Consider the following 25,283-nt stretch of genomic DNA (forward strand, 5'->3'; position numbering starts at 1 on the left):
CTTTAATCCTGTAAAGATTTAATTGTTTTATCCGAACCTTCATGTTATCAGGGACAGAAACCTGTAATTCACACTTTCATGAGGGTGAGCAGTTTAACTTAATGCCTAATTTAGACAACCAGAGTTGAGTGAGTTTGCCTTAGCAGAGCTCAATGGTGTCATCATGGTGTTGACTCCTCTTATTTGTATATTCTCTCAATTGTACCAAGGGAATCACATCTTCAGACCCATGTGATCTCCTGGCTTCACCTCCCCAGGGTTTTGAAGACTGTAATATTAAACTCTTCATGTCCTGAATGAGTTTTAGGGTCATGCAGCACCCCTTCCCTTCTCCTTCCTTAATTCCCAGCAAATTAAAGGCTTTTTTTCCTTCATCTCAATGACTTTTCCAAAACCACCAAAGGAAAGCTACAGTACTTTTAGTCTTATATGAGTTATAGCCAGAAGCTGCTTCCAAAATCAGTGCTGTCTTCAGAGAAACTTAATCACAGGAGATCAAGGGCAGAGCTGATGGCTTGGTTTGTGTCACATCGATCCCTCTCTGCTGCTGTAGCCATTGGTCTCATCAAACTGTAGGTACCAAAATGGGATTGAGTGATATAAATGGATCTGCTCAGAGGTGTTTGGGGAAGCTGGGATGCTCTCACTTCAGAAGGGGCCTCCTCTTTCCTTGGGCTGTGTAAGAGGGCAAGCTTGGAGCAGATGGCCACAGAGCAGTCCATTCCACTGTAGCTCCCTGGAAATGAATAGTGGGGATGCCCTTGATGCACAGGGTGCTAATTGTCAAGTTATCCCATTCCAGTTCAAATAAAGGCATGGTTTCCACTGTCCTGTATTTTCCAGACTTTTTTCCTTCCTTGCCAGATACAAAAGCCCAGAATGGCAGAGCAGAATCTCACCTCAGCAGCAGAGTTCATTCTCAAGGGTCTCAGTGACCAAGTGGAGATGAAGGCAGCCTTATTTGTCCTGTTGCTGCTCATCTACAGTGTCACCCTTCTGGGCAACACAGGGATAATTGTAGCCATCCGAGGTCACCCACAGCTCCACACATCCATGTACTTCTTCCTGGGCAGCCTCTCCATTGTTCACATCCGCTTCTCCTCTGTGGTAGCCCCCAGGACTTTGGTCAACTTCCTGTGGGAGAAGAAGACCATTTCCTTTGCTGGCTGTATGGGTCAAGCTTTCTTCTACATCGTCTTTGTGACAACTTAGTGTTTTGTGCTGGCTGTCATGGCCTATGACCGGTACGTGGCCTTCTGCAACCCCCTGCTCTACTCCTCTTTTATGACTCGGAGGTTATGTGTGGGGCTGGTGGTTGGGTGCTATATTGGGGGTGTCCTGAACTCCATCATTCAGATGACCTTCATCATCAGGCTGCCCTTCTGCAGCTTCAATGTCATCAACCACTTCTTCTGTGATGTTCCTCCTCTCCTGGCTCTGTCCTGTGCCAGCACGTACATCAATGAGATGATCCTCTTCTCCTCGGCTGGTGTCATTGAGCTCAGCACCATCTCTGCCATTCTGGTCTCCTACCTCTTCATCTTCTTTGCCATCCTGAGTGTTCGTTCTGCTGAGGGCAGGAAAAAGGCCTTTTCCACCTGCATGTCGCACCTGATTGTGGTGACCATGTTGTATGGAACAACCATCTTCATGTATTTACGCCCTAGCTCTAGTTACTCCCTGAACACTGACAAAGTGGTCTCTGTTTTCTACACGGTGGTGATCCCCATGCTCAACCCCCTCATCTACAGCTTGAGGAACAAAGAGATGAAGGATGCTCTGTGGAGAACTGCAGAAAGAATCATAGTCAGGCTTTGAAAACCCTGATCCAGGGATTTGGGTAACATGAGGCTTTGTTCCAGAGGCTGTGGAGCCTCCACCCATGGACATGTTCAGAAGCTGCCTGAATGAGGCCAGGAGCAACCTGATGTGACCATGACTAGTCACTGATGTGACTATGACCAGCAGGACATAGTTATGGCTCACAAAGGACATCTAGGAGGTCTCTGTTCCTATGACTGGCAAATTATACACATAAACTTATATGTATATGTGTCTATATATACAAAAGCACAATATTAAATGCGTCCTAAACTATAGATTTATATATAACACAATATATTCTTATGTTAAATGTCAACACCAACACCCACGATACTGATTTTCCTTTCCTCAGTTTAGTTGGATTCTCAGTGATTTATAGGGTGGGGAGGGTCCATCTGCTGTGGGCTTTTCCCAGGAAGGATGGAAACCCAAGATCTAAATGGATGAACTGATGTTTTAATGCAGTTATGGAGCAATGGGTATTGTGCATGAGCCAAGTGAGTGAAATGCAAATTCTTCAACAGGTCTGTGTTTGGAACCAGGCTGCTGAGTTAAATCACATTCAAATTGGGCTTTGCCACCTCTTTTCAGGCAGCTGTAGAACTTCACCCTTTCAGTTTTCCTCCTCAAGTTCTGCCTTTCTCAAAGCCTTTAAGAGAAGCTCTAAGGAGTTTTCTAATTTATACCCAGAGTGGTTTGTTAAAAACAAAGGCAAGAATGTTATCAGTAGAATTTGCCGCAGGAGAGTTGCACCTTGGTTTGAGGCAATTGGGATTAGAGAAACCCAAAGATAACATGGAAACACACCAGGACCCTGAAACAACGGGAAAATCAAAGGTAATGAAAAAACCCAATCATAAGTCTTTATTTCCTATGCAAGAAGTCATTCCTGGCACAAATTGCAGCTCCCCCATATCTTGGTTGCTATAAAATCACAATGCCACCAGGGAAAACAGTCACCACAGGGTTTCCCCACACACCCAAAACTTTCCTATTTCTTTAGCAGCTCATCACTCAAAGGCGAGAGATGTCCCTGATCCAGTTGTGTTAACAAGCTCCTCTGGGAATGGATTTGGAGCTGATGGGCTGATAGGAAGGAGAAGGCTTGGCTGAGTCGTGGATGGAGATTTTCCACCTGTGGTCACTTGACCTGTGGCTTCCCCAGTGGGAAAAACACTCTTTAATCCTGGGGAAAATAACCCAAACAGGGATGTGACCCTGGCCAGCACTAAGGAATTAATCTTTATTCTTTTTTTATACTTTCTTCTTTATTTATACTTTATACTTTATCCTTTACATTTTATTTCTTATTATATATATATTTATTATATATATATAATATATATATTCTTATTCTTTACTCTAATTTACTAAAGTTACCATCCTGATGCTGACTCTTACTGTTGCCAGCAGGACATGACAGTACCCACATATGCCTGCTCTTTAGATGCCCATTTCCCCTTCAAAGCTGCATTTCATCTACTTCTGAAGAAAATTCATTCCTTTTTCTATGCGACTTTTGTTCCTTCTTGGTACCATTGCTCTCTGTGGTCACCTCCAAGAGGTGCAAAATGGTCACAGGAGTCCCTCTAGGTATCAAAAGGCAGAAGTTTCGAAATAAGTGGCTAGAAACTCATGGATCGGGATTTCTTATACAACACCACCATCTAGTGGAGGTTTCTGCAATAGTCACTCCTTTCATTTAAGATAAAACCACCTTTTTCACAGTATCACAGTATCACAGTATGTTAGAGATTGGAAGGGACCTCGAAAGATCATCTAGTCCAATCCCCCTGCCGGAGCAGGAACACCTAGATAATGTTACACAGGAATGTGTCCAGGCGGGTTTTGAATGTCTCCAGGGAAGGAGACTCCACAACCTCCCTGGGCAGCCTGTTCCAGTGTTCCGTCACCCTCACTGAGAAAAAGTTTCTTCTCAAGTTTAAGTGGAACCTCTTGTGTTCCAGTTTGTACCCATTACCCCTTGTCCTATCATTGTTTGCCACTGAGTAGAGCCTGGCTCCGTCCTCGTGACACTCCCCCTTTATATATTTATAGACATTTTCTTACGTGCTGGGAAGCTTTGGGTAGCCAAGTGGCTTGTTCTTACTCAAGAAACTGAGAAATAATAGATAAATAAACTAAGGCCATCATGTTGCCTCTACAGGTGGCTGATTCCATGTAGGCAGTTTATTTCCTGACCCTGTTAAAGCAATGTCAGATAGTTTAACAGCTTCAAAGTCCCCTCACATTTAGAAATGATGCTTTAAACCCCACTTTTCCTAGTGCAGTTCTTGGCTGAGGCTTCAGGTTGTATGAAATGTAGATTATTGTAGAATCATAGAGTGGTTTGGGTTGGAAAGGAGCTTGGTTCCAACCCCCTGCCATGGTCAGGGACACTACACACTAGACCATGTCACCCAACACTCTGTCCAACCTGGCCTTGAGCACTGCCAGGGATGGGGCAGCCACAGCTTCTCTGGGCACCCTGTGCCAGTGCCTCAGCACCCTCACAGGGAAGAGCTTCCTTGTTATCTGTAACCTGCACTCCCCCTGTTTCAGTTCGAACCCATCACCCCTTTTCCTGTCACTACAGTCCCTGATGAAAAGTCCCTCTCCAGCATCCTTGAAGCCCCCTTCAGACACTGGAAGCTGCTCTGAGGTCTCCACACAGCTTCTCTTCTCCATGCTCAGCAGCCCCAATGTTCTCAGCCTGGCTCCATACAGGAGCTGCTCCAGCCCCTGAGCGTCCTCGTGGCCTCCTTTGGACTTGATCCATGTCCTCCTGATGTTGAGGATATCAAATTCACTCTGCCTTTTAAATGCTTTTTTCATTAAATAGTCTGGGCTATCCATACACAATTTGAAGTGCTAATTCGTGGTGTTTGAAATGATTCCTTTCTCCATCAGTTGTTTCCTACAGATTCACAGATCCCTCTCAGAAAGTATCCCCATTGCACATCTTTAGTCCTGACAAAGCCATCCCAGATTTTATAATGAAAGCAAACAAAAACACATCAGATCTCAGGTAAGGTCTCAACCTTTATCCCATGGAGGTGAAGGATTTAATTCCTTGTTGTTGATGTATGTAAATCACACCCATCAGCACCTAAATAATCCCAGGGGAGCAGCTGGGCTTATTTAGGTGCTCTCTGATGCTGAATTGAATGGGTGAGGATGCCTATACAGTAACCAAGTTCCTGGGTTACTGGTGGATCCATCCTGGTAACCTGCATGGGGTAGGAAACCCACCTTTTGTTGCAGAGCGTTAAGTGCTAGGCAGGAATAACCAGGGTCATTCCCTACTAGGGCTTTTGGGGAGTAACGAGGTGACTTCTGTCCTTTCCTGGAAGGCCCTGCAGCCCCCTCTCATCTTTGGGCGCACAGTAATGGAAGCATTTCTGATTGAAAAGTAAAGGCAGCTGCAAAGGAAGTTCTGCCTTTATTTTTTCCTTCTAAGTAGCAGCATGAACTGAGATAAAGGAGAGCTGGATTGTAACTACACAGAGGGTTGAACACTTCCAAGAGTGCTTCTCAAGAGGTAATCTTGTTTTTGAATATGGATATGACACACTACATACTGCTATGCACTAAACCACCTCTGGGGATTTTTGAAGGCTGGATAAAACTCTTAAAGGGGCTGATATTGTTCAAATAAGACCTTCTGGTGCCATTAATTTTAAAACCTGTTGGGTGTATCCTGACCTGGCTCTTGGGAGCCCTTTGGGCTGTCCCTTGCCTGGTCTGACAGCTCCCTGGCGGTTAATGTGTAATCCCCTGACTTGTTTTACCCCTGGCTCGGTGAATACCACAAAGGACAAGGCTCTGGAAGGACGGGTAGATGCTGCATGGGAGAAGACAGGCAGCATTACCCTTCTAGCTGGAGCCTGGAGAAGCTGGGAGTATTAAAACCCATTTCAAGTGGATCTGAGAGCAAAGAGGAAGAAATCCCTGATATGAAAACCCTGCTTTGTCCTGTGGCATCCACAGTATCCACAGGCCTTGTAGCAAACCTTACCTCCTCTGCTTTATTTCAGGGCAGCAGAAACCATCCCCTTGAGGAATCAGAGGGATGCTGGTGCTGTGAGCATGGGGCTCTTTTGCTTCATATTTTAAACAATCCTTTTCTTCACTCATTAGACAGTTTGTGCTGTAAGACTCTCGAAAGAGCAGGTAACCAAGCAGTGTGTTATGACTTTATATATCTGGCACCTTCCTCTTGTTCCTGTACTGAGATCTTGAGGATAACATCCACTATGATGGCTTTGGACTGCCAGACTGGAAATTGAGATGAGCTCTTAGGCAGAAGCTCTTCTCTGTGAAGGTGCTGAGGCGCTGGCACAGGGTGCCCAGAGAAGCTGTGGCTGCCCATCTCCTGGCAGTGTTCAAGGTCAGGTTCGATGGGGCTTGGAGCAAGCTGCTCCAGTGGAATGTGTCCCTGCCACGGGAAGGGTTGGAGCGGGATGAGCTTTAAGGTCCCTTCCAACACAAACCTGTCTGGGATTCTATGGTTCCATGAGAGCAAGGTAACTGCTACCTAACCAGGAGGTTATGCTGCAAGGTTTTGCTTGGCTGTAGGATCATAACAGCATCTGGATGTTCTCCTATCCATAATGTCACGAGTTACATCTTGGATAATACTAGCAACAGTCTGCTTGGTGAGTCCTAGGGCAGCTTGTTGAAAGCTTGGCCAAAAAGCAAGATCTTACCAAATCGGAGTAGGAAAGCCACAAATGGAGGTCCTTTCCCCAGGAATGCAGGGATAAATATTCAGTCAACTCTTCAGCAGAGTGTGGACCCACAACCTGCATGGATAATATCTAAACGAGGGCGGCAAGGTATGGGTTTTCAGATTAATTTATCTCCATTCCAGTCAGTGTCAGCTCTGACTGCAAGGAAATGTGATTGCTGGGGGAAGCTGTCGTGTATAGCACAAGCTGCAGCCTTAGAAACATCCCAGCTTTCATATCTGCCCTTGGATCACTTCAGACCAAGCACTTGGTTTGTCAAGCAAGAAAAAGTGAGGGTGAGCCTTTGTTAATTGTGAGCTTCAGGTCAATTGTCCCCTGGCAGGAGATGTGTGTGTCTGGGCAGGTGGATGCTGCCTCAGGGGGAGGATTGAGCCCCAGACCCAAACAGTTTGATTTTCATTACTTGGGTCACATCTTCCAGCTCCATGGTGATGGCTCAGGAGCTGCTTTGCCTCTGGCATCTCTATGTGAGCAGTGAAAAGCAGCTCTAAATCCCCATTAATAACACCAGGAGACCACACGCGTTGCTCACAAGACATCTGAACTGAGGAGTCTGGCTCTGGAGGGGGAGCTCACCCCTTCAGCAAAAGGTCATCAAATAATGATGACTCTTAAGCATGGCTCTGCTTGTCAGATACCAGCCACGCGCACTCCTGCTTTGCTCTCTGGTGTAACTCTGTCAAGTGATGATTAATGTTAGGCAGGAAAAATCAATGAAGATTTATTCTGCCTGTTGTAAGCTGTGATTTTAGGAGCTGCTGATTTCTCCCAGGCAGAATTTATCTTTGATCAAGCCTGAATGTATCTTTTGTCTCCAAGTTAGGCATCGTGTCTAAAGCAAAGTGGGGTGAGAAATCCTGGCTCTGCACCATCCTACCCTAAGGAAAGCCACATTTGCTCTCAAAGAGGTCCTCCTGGGTCACAGAGAACAGCTATTTATTCCTCATGTACTCACACTGGACTGGCAGCACCCAAAAGATGAGAAATAATTCCCACGAGTGCTACGTGCTGGCTGCTACGGCTTACGATCGCTACGTGGCCATTTGTAACCCCCTTCTCCTACTCCATGGTCATGTCCCAAAGGCTTTGCACTGGGTTGTTGGCTGGTGCCTTCTTAGCTGGCGTGATCAGCTCTACCACACACACGGTTTCCATATCTCGTCTCCCGTTCTGTTGGTCCAAGACGATCAATCACTTCTTCTGTGATGGACCACCACTGCTAGCCCTCTCCTGCTCTGACACCCCTGCCATGAGGATAGCAAAAAGTAGAGTCTTCTCCTCTTTGTCCATTCATGGTTCCTAGTCAGCTGAAAGGAGAGCACTACCCTGCCCTGGTGAGAAGCAGCAGGATGGATATTGCACCTTCAAGGATGGTTCGATATTGCACCTTGATGAGGATGGTTGGATATAGCACCTTCAAGTATGCTTGGATATAGCACCTTCATAAAGAAGGGACTAAACATACTTGGAAGCATGACAGCTGGAAAACACGCTTCTCCTTAAACCAAGGCTACATTCTGTGCTGGGATGGACAGGACTTTCTCTGGCTGCAGCCTGAGACCTGACAGTGACTGTGTACTGGAAAGAAAGTTGTTGTCCAAAGTGATTCTTACTTAAATATTACTTGAATTTAATATATTTTATTATTTAAATGTTATTAAACATAACAATAAACTTTATTTCAGGCTTCAGAGTGCAAAAGGGAGAAGGTAGGTGGCAGCTTTGCCCTGCTGGCATCAAACCAGCAGATATCTAAGCTCATGTTTTATATTAGCAAATGATTTCTGGTGTTATTTCTGGTTTTAAGGAAATATTAACTGATATTTCCAGGTATTTCAACTCCAGCCCACAAGGTTTGGTGACGTGAAATGACAGAGGGGATTTTGAGATGAGCTCTTAGGCAAAAGCTCTTCCCTGGGAGGGTGCTGAGGCACTGGCAAAGGGTGCCCAGAGAAGCTGTGGCTGCCCCATCCCTGGCAGTGTTCAAGGCCAGGTTGGACACAGGGGCTTGAAGCAAGCTTCCCTAGTGCAAGGTGTCCCTGCCCGTGGCAGGGGTTGGAACTGGAGGGCTTTAAGGTCCCTTCCAACACAAACCAGGCTGCAATTCTAAGAAATAAAGCTGTCAGTCTCTTGAAGTCAAAGCCCTTGTGGGAAATGGGGACAAGTCATATCTGAGCCTCTGCTCTGCTGTGATTTTAAGTAGGGTTGTAAAAAACCTGAGTGCTGTTAGGAGGGAGGATTTGGGGTCCTCCTCCCCCCTGAAAAGCCAAGGTTCTGCTGGGCTGGGTCCCCTGACAAAGCTGATGGAGCAAGTGCAGTACCCAGCTGTCTGCATCTGGGACTTCAAGCTGCATTATTCACCCTGCACAAGTGCACCCAGGCATTCTTAGTGGCCTTTTTTGCCTTCATGTTGTTCCTTTAAATGATCTTTGAATTATATATTTTTCTTCTTTCCAGAATTTGATTGAGAGTTATTTGTCTCTCTGTTATACTGATTTTCCCACTTCATAAGCCTTTGCTTTAGCCCAGTACCCAATGTGGAAGAAAGACATTCAAAACCACTCAGAAATCCTTTTCTGCCCTCCTCCAGTCCATCTCCTGGACTGTCAGTCTGTTGCTTTCTAGCAGAAAACAAGGTTTGCATTGAAAACATTTAAAGCGACCTGTTTGCCCCATCCTTTGTGTTTTCTAAATGTCTGGGACAAGGTTATCAGTTAATTTTTTTACCAAGGTTTTTATAATATCTCTTCATATAGGAGAAGCATTCAGGACACACCAGCACTCAGGATTCTTCAGATGAAGGCTGGGAAATCTGACTTCATCCTGCTATATCCTCAAAGCAGCCATGTTTTGAGCCAATGCTTTTGACCTAAGTGTTGTACAATCACTAGTCAAGTGCATGGAAATAAAGCTGTCTTTTGGAAAATAATCCCCATGAGCACCTCAAACCATCCACACAGAGGATGCTTTGTTGTGTTTGTTTTCAGCTCCCTTCAATGCAATATTAGATGATCTCTGTGGAAGTAAAGGGAAACACTGAAAGGAAGAGGTATGTGATAGATGGGGAAAGACAGAGCAAACTGTCCTGGGCCTGCCTTCCTGGGTAGGTCTCTGCAGGAGAACTGGTCTTGGAGGTGTTGATGCAGCCAGAAGGAGTTTGGGGAGAGAGGAATTGAGAGGTTGTTTTGCTGATCAAGTCAAACTAATTATCCGATGGAGGAGGGTCCTTTGGGAGAACAGTTTGCACAACACAAGCCTCTGAGGTAATGCCTCCTGTGAGATAAAACCCCTCCACCAGCCAGCCTGGAGCATCCTGCTCCCAGGCATCTCTCCTTCAACCCATCGCATGGTCTCCAGGAGGAGCTGCAGGCACTGCATCCACCACCACCTTCCTCTTTAACCAAGCAGGTACAAAAGGGTTTGATGGGTGGTGGGTCCAGTTTGACCCTGGTCATGCTACCTCTCCCATGCTTTGATGGCATGTTGAATTTCACTCTTCTTCAGGGACTGCATTGATAGGGCAAAGGGTGATGGGTTTAAACTGAAACAGGGAAATTCAGGTTGGAGATAAGGAAGAAGTTCTTCCCTGTGAGGGTGCTGAGGCGTTGGCACAGGGTGCCCAGGGAAGCTGTGGCTGCCCCATCCCTGGCAGTGTTCAAGGCCAGGTTGGACACAGGGGCTTGGAGCAAGCTGCTCTAGTGGAAGGGGTCCCTTCCCATGTGTCGTGGTTTAAACCCAGTCAGGTAACTCGTTCACTCACTTCCCCCCCTTCTTTCCCTACCCCTACTCCCGGAGGGACGGAGAGGAGAATCAAAAAGAATGCAACTCCCACGGGTTGAGATAAGAACAGTTTAGTAACTAAGGTATAACACAAATCACTACTGCTACCACCAGTGATAATAATGATAAAGGAAATAACAAGGGAAGAGGATACATCATCTCAGCACCAGCCGACCTATAACTCGCCCCCCCCAGCCCGACCAAGCTCTGCCCGATACCTCCTCCAACTCTGCAGTCTCCCAGCCCTTCCGGCTAACTCCCAGTTACATCCTGGGCATGACGTGCTGTGGTATGGAATACCTCTTTGGTCAGTTTGGGTCACGTGTCCTGTCTCTGCTTCCTCCTGGCTTCCCCTCCTCCCTGGCAGAGCATGAGGCTCACAAAGTCCTTGGCCAAACCAAAACATCCTTGTTATCAGCTCTGTTCCCGAGCTGAAAGTCAAAACACAGCACTACACCAGCTACCAAGGAGGAGAAAAATGACTGCTACTGCTGAACCCAGGGCACCATGGCAGGGTGTGGAGCTGTGTGAGTTTTAATTTCCCTTCAACCAAAACCGTTCTATGATAACCCATGGCGTGAATAAAAGTGCCCTAGTATGCCTAGTAGGTTTGCTTCAAAAACACCAATGTTCCTGACCCCATCTACAACTGATTTAGCAATATTTTAGCATGAGAATATCCAAGCTAAAGCCTTAAGATTTAGGTTTATATATGGCATATTTTGTGTTTTACACCCTTAGGTGGATATTTGGGTTGGTCATACGAAGCTCACTGCAACCACAGCAAAGCTCTGCTGGAGCCAAGTCCACTGCTTTCCCTTAACATTATGCAGGGTGGGGGTTCTTCAAAAACAGATAAACTTAGAACTTAGAACAAATTTCAAGTGTGGTGTTGAAAAGGATGCAGCACAAGTAATGAAGCTACAGAAGAGCACTGATCCAGTCTGAAAAAAAAAAACAAAAAAGAGAGAAAAATAAACCTTAAAATTCCCAGAAATCAGTGAAGAAAATACAAAATCTTTTCTGTTTTCCACATTTTGAGATGCACTTCTTTGATTTTATTGTATTACGTTTGGATAGACATGATGTTTTGCAGTGTTTCATGTGATGTGTGTATCAATCATGGTAAAATTATTCTCTTTTAATTTCAGGCTGTGCAATGAGCTCCTTCACCTCTTTGACTTCAGATCTTGGGCTACACACAGAAATACACCATTACAAATACACCATTTTCCATTGAATTTACTTTATGGATTAAACTCCAACTAAACTTCCACATTATTTCTCTTGTAGTTATGTATTTCAGTGATTCCTTTCATTTCAATCCAAATCCATCAACTTGTTGAAATGACGGATACAGGAAACCTCACTGTTCTAAGCAGCTTCATCCTCTTGGGTTTCTCTGATGCCCCAGAGCTACAAACCACCATCTTCACAGTCTTCTTATCCCTCTATGTTTTCATGGTGCTGGGGAACCTGACGATGATCCTGCTGATCAACACTGACCCCCACCTCCACATTCCCATGTACTTCTTCCTGATCCACTTATCTTGCATGGATGTTTGCCTTTCCTCTGCTATCATCCCAAAAGCTCTGGAGACCTTCCTGCTGGGGAGAAGCCACATCTCCTTTTGGGGTTGCTTTGCCCAGATGTATATTTTTGTGGCTCTGGCTGTCTCTGAGAGCTTCCTGCTTGGGGTAATGGCTTATGACCGATACACGGCTGTGTGCAAGCCCCTGCTCTACACCACTACCATGACCAGGGCGCGTTGCTATGGCATGATGGTGCTGGTGTACAGCATCGGGTTCCTCACCTCCCTGGTGCACATCACACTGGCAGGGAGGTTGTCCTTCTGTCAGGCCAGGAGCATCAACCACTTCTTCTGTGAGCTGCCCACCCTCCTGCAGCTCTCCTGCTCAGACACCCACAGAAACAAGTTTGTGTTGGTGTCCAGTGCTACTTTTAACTCCATGGTCTCTCTCCTGATGATCCTGGTGTCCTACACCTACATTCTTCACACCGTCCTGCAGATCCCTTTGGCCACAAGAAGGCTGAAGGTCTTCTCTACCTGCGCCTCCCACTTGGCTGCCATCACCATCTTCTATGCACCTGGGATCCTCACCTACGTCCAGCCTCATGAGGCATCCTCATGGGATCAGGCAAAACTGGTGTCGCTGTGTTACTCCATCCTCACCCCAACCCTCAACCCCCTCATCTACAGCCTGAGGAACAAGGAGGTGAAGGGGTCTCTGAGGAGGCTGTGGGAGCGAAAGCTGCTGCCACATCTATGCAGGGTTTGAAAGCACATTTGGAGCTCTTCAGTACTGTGGAGGTAAGGAAGGAATATGTGGAATATGTGATTATGGAATTGAGCATTACTGGCCATTATTGGTCATTACTGCTCACCATTGGTCATTATTAGAGACAAGGAGATCACACAACAAGTGCAGTGTATGAAGAAACAGCACAACAAATGGCTGCCTTCAAACAGATTCTGGTGATTTTAAGTATGGACTGAGTCTCCAATAATTCATCCAAATAAGTATCAGCTCTTCAATAGCATGCCTGAGACAGCACCATGGTGTTTTGTGTTTAAATTGTACTAAATGAAAGTAGTTCCTACAAAAAGGAGTCTCAGCCTTGAGGTAAGGCAGTGACCACTGTCTCCATTGCCTGCTTGATAATTGTTCATCCCAAGCGAGCTTGAAAATCTGAGGGAAGGACAAAGATTCAATATAGCTCGGGTATTGCCTGCAGTTCTGATAGTTTTGGTGTCTATAGAATCCTAGAACCATAAAATACTTATGGTTGGAAAGGACCTTAAGATCATCTAGTTCCAACCCCCCTGCCACGGGCAGGGACACCTCACACTAAACCTTATCACCCAAGGCTCTGTCCAACCTGGCCTTGAACACTGCCAGGGATGGAGCATTCACATCCTCCCTGGGCAACCCATTCCAGTGCCTCACCACCCTCACAGGAAAGAATTTCCTCCTTAGATCCAATCTAAACCTCCCCTGTTTAAGCTTAAACCCGTTACCCCTTGTCCTGTCACTACAGTCCCTAATGAAGAGTCCCTCCCCAGCATCCCTATAGGCCCCCTTCAGATACTGGAAGGCTGCTATGAGGTCTCCACGCAGCCTTCTCTTCTCCAGGCTGAACAGCCCCAACTTTCTCATCCTGTCTTCAAATAGGAGGTGCTCCAGTCCCTGATCATCCTCGTGGCCTCCTCTGGACTTGTTCCAACAGTTCCATGTCCTTTTAATGTTCAGGAAACCAGAACTGCACACAATGCTCCAGGTGAGGTCTCACAAGAGCAGAGTACGCTTGGTTTGTGGGATGCAAACGCACACTGAAGCTGGCTCATATTCATTTTCTCATCGCCCAGCACCCCCAGGTCCTTCTCTGTAGGGAACATAAGAAGGCCATGGAGCTGCTGGAGTAAGTCCAGAGAAGGCCACGAGGATGCTCAGGGGCTGGAGCAGCTCCCATATGGAGCCAGGCTGAGAATATTGAGGCTGTTCAGCCTGGAGCAGAGAAGCTGCTTGGTGACCTCAGAGCAGCTTCCAGTGTCTGAAGGGGGCTACAAGGATGGAGGAAAGGGACTCTTCATCAGGAACTGTAGGGATAGGACAAGGGGTGGTGGGTTCAAACTGAAACAGGGGGGATCCAGATTTTATGTAAGGAAGGAATTCTTCACTATGAGGGTGTCGAGGTGCTGGCACAGGGTGCCCAGAGAAGCTGTGGCTGCCCCATCCCTGGCAGTGTTCAAGGCCAGGTGGGACACAGGGGCTTGGAGCAAGCTGTTCCAGTGGAAGGTGTTGGGGTTGGAGCTGGAGGAGCTTTAAGCTCCCTTCCAACACAAACCATTCCATGATTCCATGATTTTGCATAACTGAGGAGGGGTGATTCTCATTAACACAATAAAGGAGCTCTTTGCTCCTTTCGGCTCCATTCTTTCATCCTCTGCGGACAGGAATACATCAGAGGAGGCTGAATGCAGAGCTACTGCTGTGTTTAGGACATTGGATGGTGGAAAACCCAGTTCCCCTCTCCTTGAGACATCAGGGAGTGCAGCCACAGTAATTGCCATGGCCAGCATCACCTGGGTCCTTCTCACACACCCTCTGCCATAGGCTCAGGCTCTATTTAAGCTCAGTCCTGGCACTGGGCCCACTTCCAGGGCTGTGCTTTAACTGGGCTTGCTCCTGGTCAGTAGCAACCATGAGCCTGACTCTCAGTTTACCCTGGGCTATCAGTGGAAGCTGCTGCTGTGCTCAGGCACAGGGGGACTGTGCTCTGCTTTGTGGGCACTTTCAGCTCCCAGCTCACCTTCCCATTGGGAATAACTGGTCCTGGCTGCTCCCTTGAGGCATCTTGCATCATGCAAACAGCACGAACAACTCTCAATGAGAGGCAAGACCCTCTGGTGTCCAAGCTAGGGACAAGGCAAGCTCTAATGGAAACTAAGTGTTATAAACATCTCCCCCTCCTTGTCTGTGTCTGTCTCTTAGGGAAAATGACCCCTGTTCCACTGGGTGCTCCAGATAGATTTTGTTTCACTCTACATCAGGCATCCAAATGCAAACTCCTACATCTGAGGGGGAAAAAAACAAGTTAAAATTCTAGGTATACCATACAGTGGGTATGCTTAGTCATGATTTCTATGTCCAACTAACAGAAATGATGCTGAGAGTCTTTTCTCTTTTATTTTTAGCTATGAAAAACACCACGTCAGGACTAACTTGGGTGCAGCCATGTGCAAAGTACCATGAAGTAACAGATGATCCCCCCCCCTCCTGCAATGCATCCAGGTCTCTATTTGCTACAGAAAGAGCTTATTGCTAAAGGTCTCTAACAGGTTGCAGTTGGTTATTTCTGCTTTGCAGAGCATGAAGTTCTGCAGCATTCCTCAGTGGTACCTTCTCAGTTAACAGGTTGTGTTGGGGAAGAGTTGGGTGGGAGGAAATATCACTTACAGCAGCACCACAACAAGAAAATAGGGGAAGAAAACATACTTCTCCCTAAAGTCATTACATTCAATCACACTAAAATCCTTGGCAATAGGGGAAAATCCTACTCTCAGCTGCTACTTCTCCTAAACCGGATGTGAGATGAAGCCCACAGCAAGGAGGTTAGAAATAGGTGGCCTTTAAGCTCCCTCCAACCCACACAGTGCTGTGAAACCTCTTTGGCTGAGCTGGATGTTTCCAGTGGTAGGACGGAAGGTGCAGGATGACAGACACAGCTCTGCTGCCTCCAGGCTGGGATGTCCTGGTCACACAGAGATTCAGCATCTTCCCAATGCTCAATCACAGCACATACCATGCTCATCCTCTGGCAGCTCAGTGGCCCTGCTTCTCCTCCCGTTTCCTTACTTTGCACTGCACATCCTTCTGGAAGCAAATGGGATTTTATGCATTTCCTTGCGTTAGCCCAAAGTAAAGTGATGTATTTTGGATGTACCTCCTCAAAACCCTTCATCCCTCCTTGAACTTGCCTCTGGATGAATCACTGCTTGAATCAGTGCAACTTCTAAAGTTAAACTGAAGAGGGAAATTCCTCATGGGCTTCTTTTTGCCACCTCCTATGATATCACATCTATTTTCCCCAAAACAAAAACCCCAAGAGATGACAAGAGAATATTTATCAGAGACCTATATTGAGGGGATGCTTAACATCACTGAGCCTCTGCAGAGTTTAAAGCATGGTTAGAATGTGCTGTACCTGCTCCTGTAAAGACATTCAGTTCCTTCCTCCTCCAGACAGCTGATACCAAATGAGTTAAAAAGGGAAAGAGGAGGAGTTCTATCATCCAGCTGGGACCGGGTTGGTCAATGAGCAGCTCGCAATGAGGTTATTTGCTGTTGCTCTTCTAAGGGCATCTTTAACATCCTTGTTCCTCAAGCTGTAGATCAGAGGGTTGAGCATAGGGACAAGGAGGGTGTAAAACACAGCGGTGACTTTCTCTGTCTCCAGGGAGTACTTGGAAGCTGATTGCATGTGGCTGAGCCCAGCAGGGACATAGAACAAGGTAACGGTCAGGAGGTGGGAGGCACAAGTAGAGAAGGCTTTGTGCCTTCCTTCAGCAGACCTAATCCTCAGGATGGACAAGAGGATGTATACATAGGAGGTGATGATGAGGACGAGCACAGACATGGAAATGCTCCCATGAAGAATTACAAGCAAAAGCTCATTGAGGTGGCTGTTGGAGCAAGAGAGCTTCAGCAAAGGGTTAGTGTCACAGAAGTAATGGTTGATGGTGTTTGGACCGCAGAAAGGCAGCAACAGCAAGCAACAGATTTGGATTAGGGAGTTCAAAATCCCACCCCCCCCATGTATGATGCAGCCACCAGCTGAACACAGACCCCGTGGGGCATGGAAACCGTGTAGAGCAGTGGGTTGCAGATGGCTACATAGTGGTCATAAGCCATCACAGCCAGCAAGAGCACCTCTGTGGTCACAAACATGAGGAAGAAGAAATGCTGCAGGAAGCAGGCAGGATAAGAGATGGTTTTGTTTTCCACCAAGAAGCAGCTTTGGAGCAAAGACAGAGGAGTAGCAAAGATCGAGAACAGAGAGATTGCAGAGGAAGAAGTACATGGGGGTGTGCAGCCGGGGGCTTGTCTTGATCAGTGCCATCAGCCCAAGTTTGCCCATGAGAGTGATGAGATAAATCATGAAGAAGATTACAGAGAGGAGTCTGCATCTTGGGCTCGCTTGTCAGGCCGAGGAGGATGAAGTGGGTCACTGCAGTGTGGTTGCCTTCAGCCCTGTTACTGTATTGCATGGCAGCATCCCTGTGGGAAGGAGGAAAGATGGAGTGAAATAGGGAAGAGCAATGCCATGTGGCTTGCATGTACTCTGTTAGGCTGGACATTAAAACAATAAAGATTTGATAGTTGAGGCAACATCTAACTGTGGTTCTTGGTGAATCTTCACAGGCAGAGAAACACATCCAAAAACCCTTCAGAAATCTCTTAATCATGAGGCTAAATCGGACCTTTTCTTTTAAAAACCCATACCCAATCTTTGAAAACTGGAGAAGAGGTGAAGAACTTGCAAACTGGTCATCACATTTCATTAGGGAGGCAGAAAAAGGGACTGTACATTCCATTTCCTCCATGAGAAAGACTAAACACATCTGAGTGTGATGCCCCAGGAGCCCTGAATCCATCACCCCAGCTCTGATACAGCATTGCTGGATCCCCAGCTGCCCACAACAACTCATTGAGTGAGATACTCAAGTCTCAGGAGGTTTCCCTGGCAGCCTGGGGCAGAGAGTCCTGTCCTAGGCAGCCAAAATAGGCTGAGCTGGCACACTGCTGTCAGTAGAATCGTAGAACAGTTAAGGTTGGAAAGGACCTTAAGATCATCCAGTTCCAACCCCCCTGCCATGGGTTGACACTAAACCATGTCACCCAAGGCTCTGTCCAGCCTGGCCTTGAACACTGCCAGGGATGGAGCATTCACAACCTCCCTGGGCAACCCATTCCAGTGCCTCACCACCCTTACAGTAAAGAACTTCTTCCTTAGATCAACCTAAACTTCCCCTATTTAAGTTTTAACCCATTCCCCTTTGTCCTATCACTACTAGAAGTTTTGGTCAGGTTCCAGCACAGAGAGAACTATTCCCCTCAGTGTGGCAGATGAGTCTAACAGAGAGTCAGTGCACTTAACTTCTGTTATCTCCTCCAGCTCAGGTATTAAAAGGCTTTAAACTAGATGTGTTGGGGGAGGGGAGCATCATTCCATTCCAACACACCCAGTCAGTTGCCAGAACCTATAATAAATGCCTGGAGCAATGTAGAGATATCCCAGCCGCTCCAGCCAATGAGCCGGCTTCAGTTGGAGCTCGGCTCAGATGCCTCTATACAAACACCCGTAGCATGGGGAACAAACAAGAGGAATTAGAGATGTGTGCACATCTATGGGGGAATGATATAATAGGCATCACAGAAACATGGTGGGATGGCTCCTATGACTGGAGTGTTGCGATAGAAGGTTACAGGCTCTTTAGGAAGGACGGGCCTGGCAGGCGGGAGGGGGAGTTTCCCTTTGTGTTAGGGATAGGCTGGAGAGTATGGAACTGTGTCTGGGGACAGGTGAGCAGTCCACAGAGAGTTTGTGGGTCAGGGTTAAAGGGAATATAGCTCTGGGAGACATTACTGTGGGGATCTGTTACAGACCGCCTGATCAAGGAGAACCTGTGGATGAAGCACTCCATAGAGAGATAGGAAAAGCCTCACGCTCACAGGCCCTTGTTCTCATGGGTGACTTCAACCACCCTGACATCCGTTGGGAGGACGGTACAGCCCGGCACAAGCAATCCAGGAGGTTCCTCGATTGTGTAGAAGACAACTTCCTTCTGCAAGAAATAGGGGAGCCGACAACGAGAGGTGCCGTGCTTGACCTCGTGCTCACCAAAAGGGAAGGGCTCATTGGAAATGTGACGCTCCAGGGCAGCCTTGGATGCAGCGATCATGAGATGCTTGAATTTGAGATCCTCAGGACAGTGAGAAGAGCGTGCAGCAAGCTCACTGCCCTGGGCTTCAAAAGAGCAGACTTTGGCCTCTTCAGGAACCTGCTTAGGAAGGTTCCATGGCATCCAGCCCTAGAGGGCAGAGGGGCCCAAGACTGTTGGTTGATATTCAAGGATCACTTGCTGGAAGCTCAGAAGTGTTGCATCCCAACCAGAAGGAAGTGCTGCAGGAGGGTCAGGAGACCTCCTTGGATGGATAAGGAGCTCCTGAGGAAAATTCAATTGAAAAAAGAGGTTTATAATAAGTGGAAGCAAGGACAGGTGGCATGGGAAGAGTACAGGGATATTGTTCGAAAAGCTAGGGACCAGGTTAGGAAAGCTAAAGCCCAGTTAGAATTAAACTTAGCTAGGGGTAAGTTTAAAGATGTTTAAAGATAACAGGAAGGGATTCTACAGGTACATAGCAAATAAAAAACAGACAAGGGAGAATGTAGGCTCCCTCAGGAAGCTCTCGGGAGAACTGGCTACACAGGATTTGGAGAAGGCTGAGGTTCCCAATGACTTCTTTGCCTCACTCTTCACTGGCAAAGGCTCTGACTGTACCACCCAAGTCTTGGAAGGCAGATGCAGGGACTGTGAGAATGAAGACCTTGCGCCCACTGTAGGAGAGGATCTGGTTCAAGACCATCTTAAAAATCTGAACATGCACAAGTCCATGGGTCCTGATGAGATCCATCCGTGGGTCCTGAAGGAGCTGGCGAGTGAAGTTGCGAAGCCGCTGGCCATCATATTTGAGAAATAATGGCAGTCAGGGGAAGTTCCCGATGACTGGAAAAAGGGAAATATAACCCCCATTTTCAAGAAGGGGAAAATGGATGACCCGGGGAATTACAGAGCAGTCAGTCTCACCTCTGTGCCAGGCAAAATCTTGGAGCAGATTCTCCTGGAAGGCATGCTAAGGCACATGAAAATCAACAAGGTGCTTGGTGACAGCCAGCATGGCTTCACTGAGGGGAAATCCTGCCTGACCAATTTGGTGGCCGATGACACCAAGCTGTGTGGTTGGGTTGATACCCTGGAGGGAAGGAATGCCATCCAGAGGGACCTCGACACGCTTGTGAGGTGGGCTGATGGCAACCTCATGAGGTTTAACCATGCCAAGTGCAAGGTCTTACACTTGGGTGGGAGCAATCCCAGGCACAGCTGCAGGTTGGGCAGAGAAGATATTCAGAGCAGCCCTGCAGAGAAGGACTTGGGGGTGTTGGCTGATGAGAAAATGAACATGAACCAGCTTCAGTGTGTGCTTGTAGCCCAGAAAGCCAACAGTATCCTGGGCTGCATCAGAAGGAGCGTGACCAGCAGGTCGAAGGAGGTGATCCTGCCCCTCTACTCTGCTCTGGTGAGACCTCACCTGGAGCACTGTGTGCAGTTCTGGTGTCCTCAACATAAAAAGGACATGGAACTGTTGGAACAAGTCCAGAGAAGGGCCACGAGGATGATCAGGGGACTGGAGCACCTCCCGTATGAAGACAGGCTGAGGAAGTTGGGGCTGTTCAGCCTGGAGAAGAGAAGGCTGTGTGGAGACTCTACTTTTCATCACTGAAAAACTACCTCCTAATTTGCTCCTGTAGGGACATGCTCTGGATGGAAAATGACTGCCAGAGCAGTGAGCACTGGCTGGGCTGTCAGGTGCAGAGGGTGATGGGTTCTACTCTGCAGGAGCCTGGGGACTGCCACAGGGGTTTTTCTCCTTTATCTGTCTAAACAGAACCAAAGGAGAACACCCTGGTGTGCAGGGACAATCCCACGGTACCTGAAAAATAGAAGCAGGGCAGGAACAGACACATGGACCAAGTTCAACCAAGGCTCCATAGCATCAGGAAAGCTGGTGATGAGGAGGCAGATTCAAGACCAAGCCAAGTCAGGTTGAGTCAATCCCTTGTTCAGGATCAGGTGAAAAAATTGCGAGGAAGATATATGAGAAATCCTAGGTGACCACCAAAAGATTGCATAGGTGTGCTGAACTCCTACTAAACTGGAAACCAGAACTGCTCTAGTAAAGCTCAATCTGCCTGTTCTGAGTTTAAATAGAGATTGGGGAAACAACAGGAAGAGAGTGGGGATGGAGCCCCAGCTGAGGCTGCTCAGGGGGATAAAGGCCTATTAGTTAATTCTGGGACAAATCCTCTCTGCCTCAAAATGCCTGTTTTTCACCCTTGAATACAGTGGAAGTCCAGAGGCACCAGCTCAGCTGTTGGACATCCAGGCACTACATGTGGGTAACCCCATTTGGGCTGGAAAACTGTCCCTCCACAGAGGGACATCAGCAGCTTCAGAGGTGGAGTTACTTCTTCATGTCCCATTTGAGGACCGTGTGCAAGATCTGGAATGTCTCTAAACCCATTTTCATTGTGTCAATATGTTCAGACCAAAACATTTGCATGGTCCACAAGTATGTAGGAAGCATCCTATGAGCTACTCATTACTGCTGCTGTGCAGCTGTGCTCAGGCATGGCTCACCCACTCCATGACTCTCAGATGCTCAAGCACCACAATGCCTTTCAGAGCTGATTTCACACCCTTTGTTTTTCCTTCTCTTTGTTTTCCTTTGGGAAAGCATGAGCAGCCCTGGAGGCTTCCTCCCAGCAGAGCACATGCAACTGTATTTACAGCCCCAGCACCACGAGCTGGGCTCTTGGAGTCTGGCAGGAGCTCCCCTCTCTTCACATCAGGTGCAACAGAGCTGATGCTGGCACATAGATGTTCTCTGCTGCGTTGGGGATAAATCCTTGGCACCCATCACTCGGTGGCAGAAGGAAGTCACAGGAGGTAACACCAGCACAAAGCAGAGCCTCACCTGCACTTAGGCAGTGGGCTTGCTTCAGCATGTCCTCGTGTAATCTGTGGTAAAGCTGTGTCAGAAAGCAACCTTACCAATGTGGGTTTTCTTTATAATAATATGGAGCAACGTCTGATGCAGGTTGTGTTTCTTTTGCAAAGGCAGCTTAAGCCAGATACATTGATTTATTCAAGAGTTAAATGAGGATGAATCTTATTCTGTTATACAGAAATGCAACAGTTCAGACTGTCAGCAGAATATAGTCACTAACAAATCAGCCTTTAGAATCAGCTTGTTATAACAGCAACTGTTTTTTAAAGCAAGAAACTGAATGCCCATAGGTTTAGGATGCTTTATTATGCTGGAGCTCAGGAAGGTATAAATCATGAGTTTAACAAAGTCAATGTTATTTGTTGTTAATGATCTCAAATAGTTTGTTAAATGTGATTTGGTGACTGGAATGACAATCAAAAGCCAAAGAAAAGTGTCTGGAAGTCATGCATGTGTAAGCTGGGCTTTCACTGAGACTGAGAAACTCTCTTGCTTCACGTTTACGTGCAATCCTATGAGGATCCTCTGAGGTGTCTTCTGACACAAATTTCTTTCAAACTGAAAGTGAATAAAGATCTGATTCTTTGCTGAAACCTGAAAACACACCTGCTTGTCTAAAGCCAGTGTTAATTGTACCAGCATAGAAAAATAAAAATGCCATTTACTGCTTCAATGAACTACCTGTTCTTTTCTGATTACCTCATCTGAAAAACATAATATATGCATATAATTTTGGTTAGAAAATATATTAGAATAATCTAATGTGTGGCAGGTATAGTGGTCATTGATTGGAGATAGATGTGGTCCAGATCTGAATCTCCATTTTTGATCAGTTTGATGTTTCTCTTCCTTTTGCCTCAGCAGGGACCACCTGGTCATGGGAGGAAATCACACCCAGATTGAATTCATTCTCTTGGGAATTACAGACAGCCCATGTCTGCAGACTCCTCTTTTTGTCTTGTTTCTATTGATTTACATTGTCACTCAGGTGGGGAATGTTGGGATTATCATCTTGGTTTGGGTGTCTCCCAGCCTCCACACCCCCATGTACTTCTTCCTCACCCATTTTGCCTTCACTGACATCTGCTATTCCACAGTCATCTCCCCCAGGATGCTGGCAGACCTGTTATCAGAGGACAAAACCATTTCTTTCACTGGCTGCATGATGCAGTTCCTCACCTTTGCTTTTTTTAGTACTATTGAGTGTCATCTCCTGGCCATGATGGCCTACGACCGGCACATTGCTATCTGCCAGCCCCTGCTTTATGTGACCATCATCTCCAGCCGCATCTGCTGGCAACTGATAGCATCATCCTACCTATTCGCCTTCCTCAGTGCCATCATCTACACATGGTGCCTGTTTGGAGGTTCCTTCTGTGGTCCCAACCACATTGACCACTTCTTCTGCGACGAAGTTCCTGTGCTGAAGCTCGTGTGCTCTGACACCCACAGCAGTGAGATGGTCATCTTTGCCTTCGTCACCATCAATGCGGTGTGTGCAAGTGTGGTCATTTTTCTCTCCTACATCTCTATCATCTGCACTGTGCTGAGGATGTGCTCAGCACAGAGCAGGGCCAGAGCCTTCCACACCTGTGCCTCCCATTTGGTGGCTGTTTCTATGTATTTTGGGACAGGATTCTTCATGTACCTACAACCTCCTTCTACCCACAGGAGCCTGGATAAGGTGGCCTCCATCATCTATACCATCATCACCCCCATGCTTAACCCATTCATCTACAGCCTGAGGAACAAGGAGGTGAAGGGGGCTCTGGTGAAGTGCAGGAGCAGGCTCTTCAACCATTGGCAACATAAGAAAGTTCGATCATCTAGCACAGGCACAGTTCATGTCAACTGAGAAAGCCTATGGTACACTAAAACATTTTTTTCCAATACTCCCCATGATTTGATGTAGATTTTTCCGCAGTTCCTGCACAAAAGTCAATGACAGTATTGAATGAGAAACAGACCCCCAAAATCACACCGTTCTTGGAAGAAAATCAAGAGGAGACTAAGCCTCAAATTTCAATTCACTTCTCAGTCACCAGCCTGTGGGAAGAAATCACCCTCAATTATCCCAGGCCTCTTTTCCTCACAGGAAACACCAATCAGCTTTACCCAGTTATAGCTTTTGTCACTGATAAAGATGTCTTTTTCTTGCAAGATTCTTGCCCTGGTTCCTCAGCTCCCATAAAATTCCTTACTCTTACCTGTGAGCTCTTTATTAAAGCTGCTGGGGTGGGAGGGAAGAGGAAGTGTAGTTTTACATTTGCTTGCTGAAAAAAGTAAGGGAAAAGGCCTAAAAAGATTCATTGCATTTGTTTGTGCCTTTCAAAGAGAAGAAGCAGGTAAGGATCAAGGTCTCAAGCTGCACCTTTGAATGTCAAGGGGAATCCCTCTCCTGTTTGCAGCTTCACGAGCAATTTCACTTAAAGGAAGACAATGTAGATAACATAATTTGTAATACAGGATGATGAACTGTGCTGAGACCACCCAGTGTTAAGGATAATTTGGGCACATCAAGGGCTCCTCCCATTCATTTTAAATGGTGTTTTACATTCATCTGAAGTGCCATTTACTTAGATATAAATGGAATTCCAGCTGGTGATAATCACCCACATCCCATGTCCATGCCAAGACCATGCTTAAGCACAACAGGAAACCAAACTGTGGATTTCTTATAGAAGTTAGGAATGTGGCTAGTTTCCCTAGATGAAAGAGTAAACTGAACACAGAATCAATGGTAACTGAGAGCTGCCTGCCTCTCAAAGAAGCCAAAACACACCGGTGTGGGAAAATCTCTTTCTCTTACCTGTTTTGAGTGGAAATCAACTTATATTTATCAAGTATGTGGGTGGTGAACAGTGTGTGCTCTGTCAAACAGCATCTAGATGGGAGATGTTGTCTTAGGTCTGGGGAAAGTGGCTTCAATATTTGTGAACGAGTGAGCCAGAATCAATGCCATTAATTGCTAAAGAGCTTGGTAGCACAGAGACCTTTGCTATTAGGTATGTGGCCCATATAGACCTGAGCATTTAAGACTGTCTTCTTACATATATAGAACCTATATATCCATAAAATATATAGACTCTTTGGATAAGTTATCTTGCTTTATCAGTTAGATAAGAGAGCTGACAGAAATTACAAAGCAGGGCCTAACATCAATGAGAGAAATGCATCTTTCATCTTAAAATAATCTACTTCATTAAATAATACCATTACAATTCCTGTACTTCACTAGAAAAAAGAAGAAGCCCCTGAAAATAAGATGAGGTCATAATGTAGGTTTGAAGCTATCACCTGGAGATGCTGACAGCTTTGGAAGATATTTTTGACAGGGCTAGCAAGGAGCCTGGTGGAAATGTCAAGTGTAGATGGGAAAAGACCTACACACAGGAGAAAAAAAAACAACCCAGTAAGGTCAATAAAAGAGTGTAGATAAATCAGATTATCTGTGGTCTTGTTGCACAAACCAGTCACAGTGAGAAAGCAAGACTTAGAAATGGTTCCAAAGCAAGCCTGGAAGCCTAAGAAAGAGGCTGGGGAAGCCAAAGTCCT

At 46.5% G+C, this 25,283-nt stretch overlaps 2 protein-coding genes and 1 pseudogene across 2 annotated transcripts in view; all 3 read left to right on the plus strand.

Annotated features, from left to right (window-relative positions):
- Nucleotides 1-25,283, plus strand: part of LOC133283275 (olfactory receptor 14C36-like) — a 538,687-nt gene that overhangs the window by 185,697 nt on the left and 327,707 nt on the right. The gene's annotated exons all lie outside the window — the stretch shown is intronic.
- On the plus strand, nt 877-1,818 carry LOC133283276 (olfactory receptor 5J3-like; annotated as a pseudogene).
- On the plus strand, nt 11,703-23,583 carry LOC133283284 (olfactory receptor 8U9-like). The gene is made up of 2 exons (XM_061479974.1): nt 11,703-12,309; nt 22,613-23,583. The coding sequence occupies exons 1-2, from the start codon at nt 11,703-11,705 to the stop codon at nt 23,581-23,583; spliced, it is 1,578 nt and encodes a 525-aa protein (XP_061335958.1).

This window comes from Pezoporus flaviventris, unplaced genomic scaffold (assembly GCF_033815535.1).
Source record: "Pezoporus flaviventris isolate CSIRO_AGI_PZ_B2104156 unplaced genomic scaffold, CSIRO_AGI_Pfla_v1 ptg000160l, whole genome shotgun sequence".
Classification (NCBI taxonomy): domain Eukaryota; kingdom Metazoa; phylum Chordata; class Aves; order Psittaciformes; family Psittacidae; genus Pezoporus; species Pezoporus flaviventris.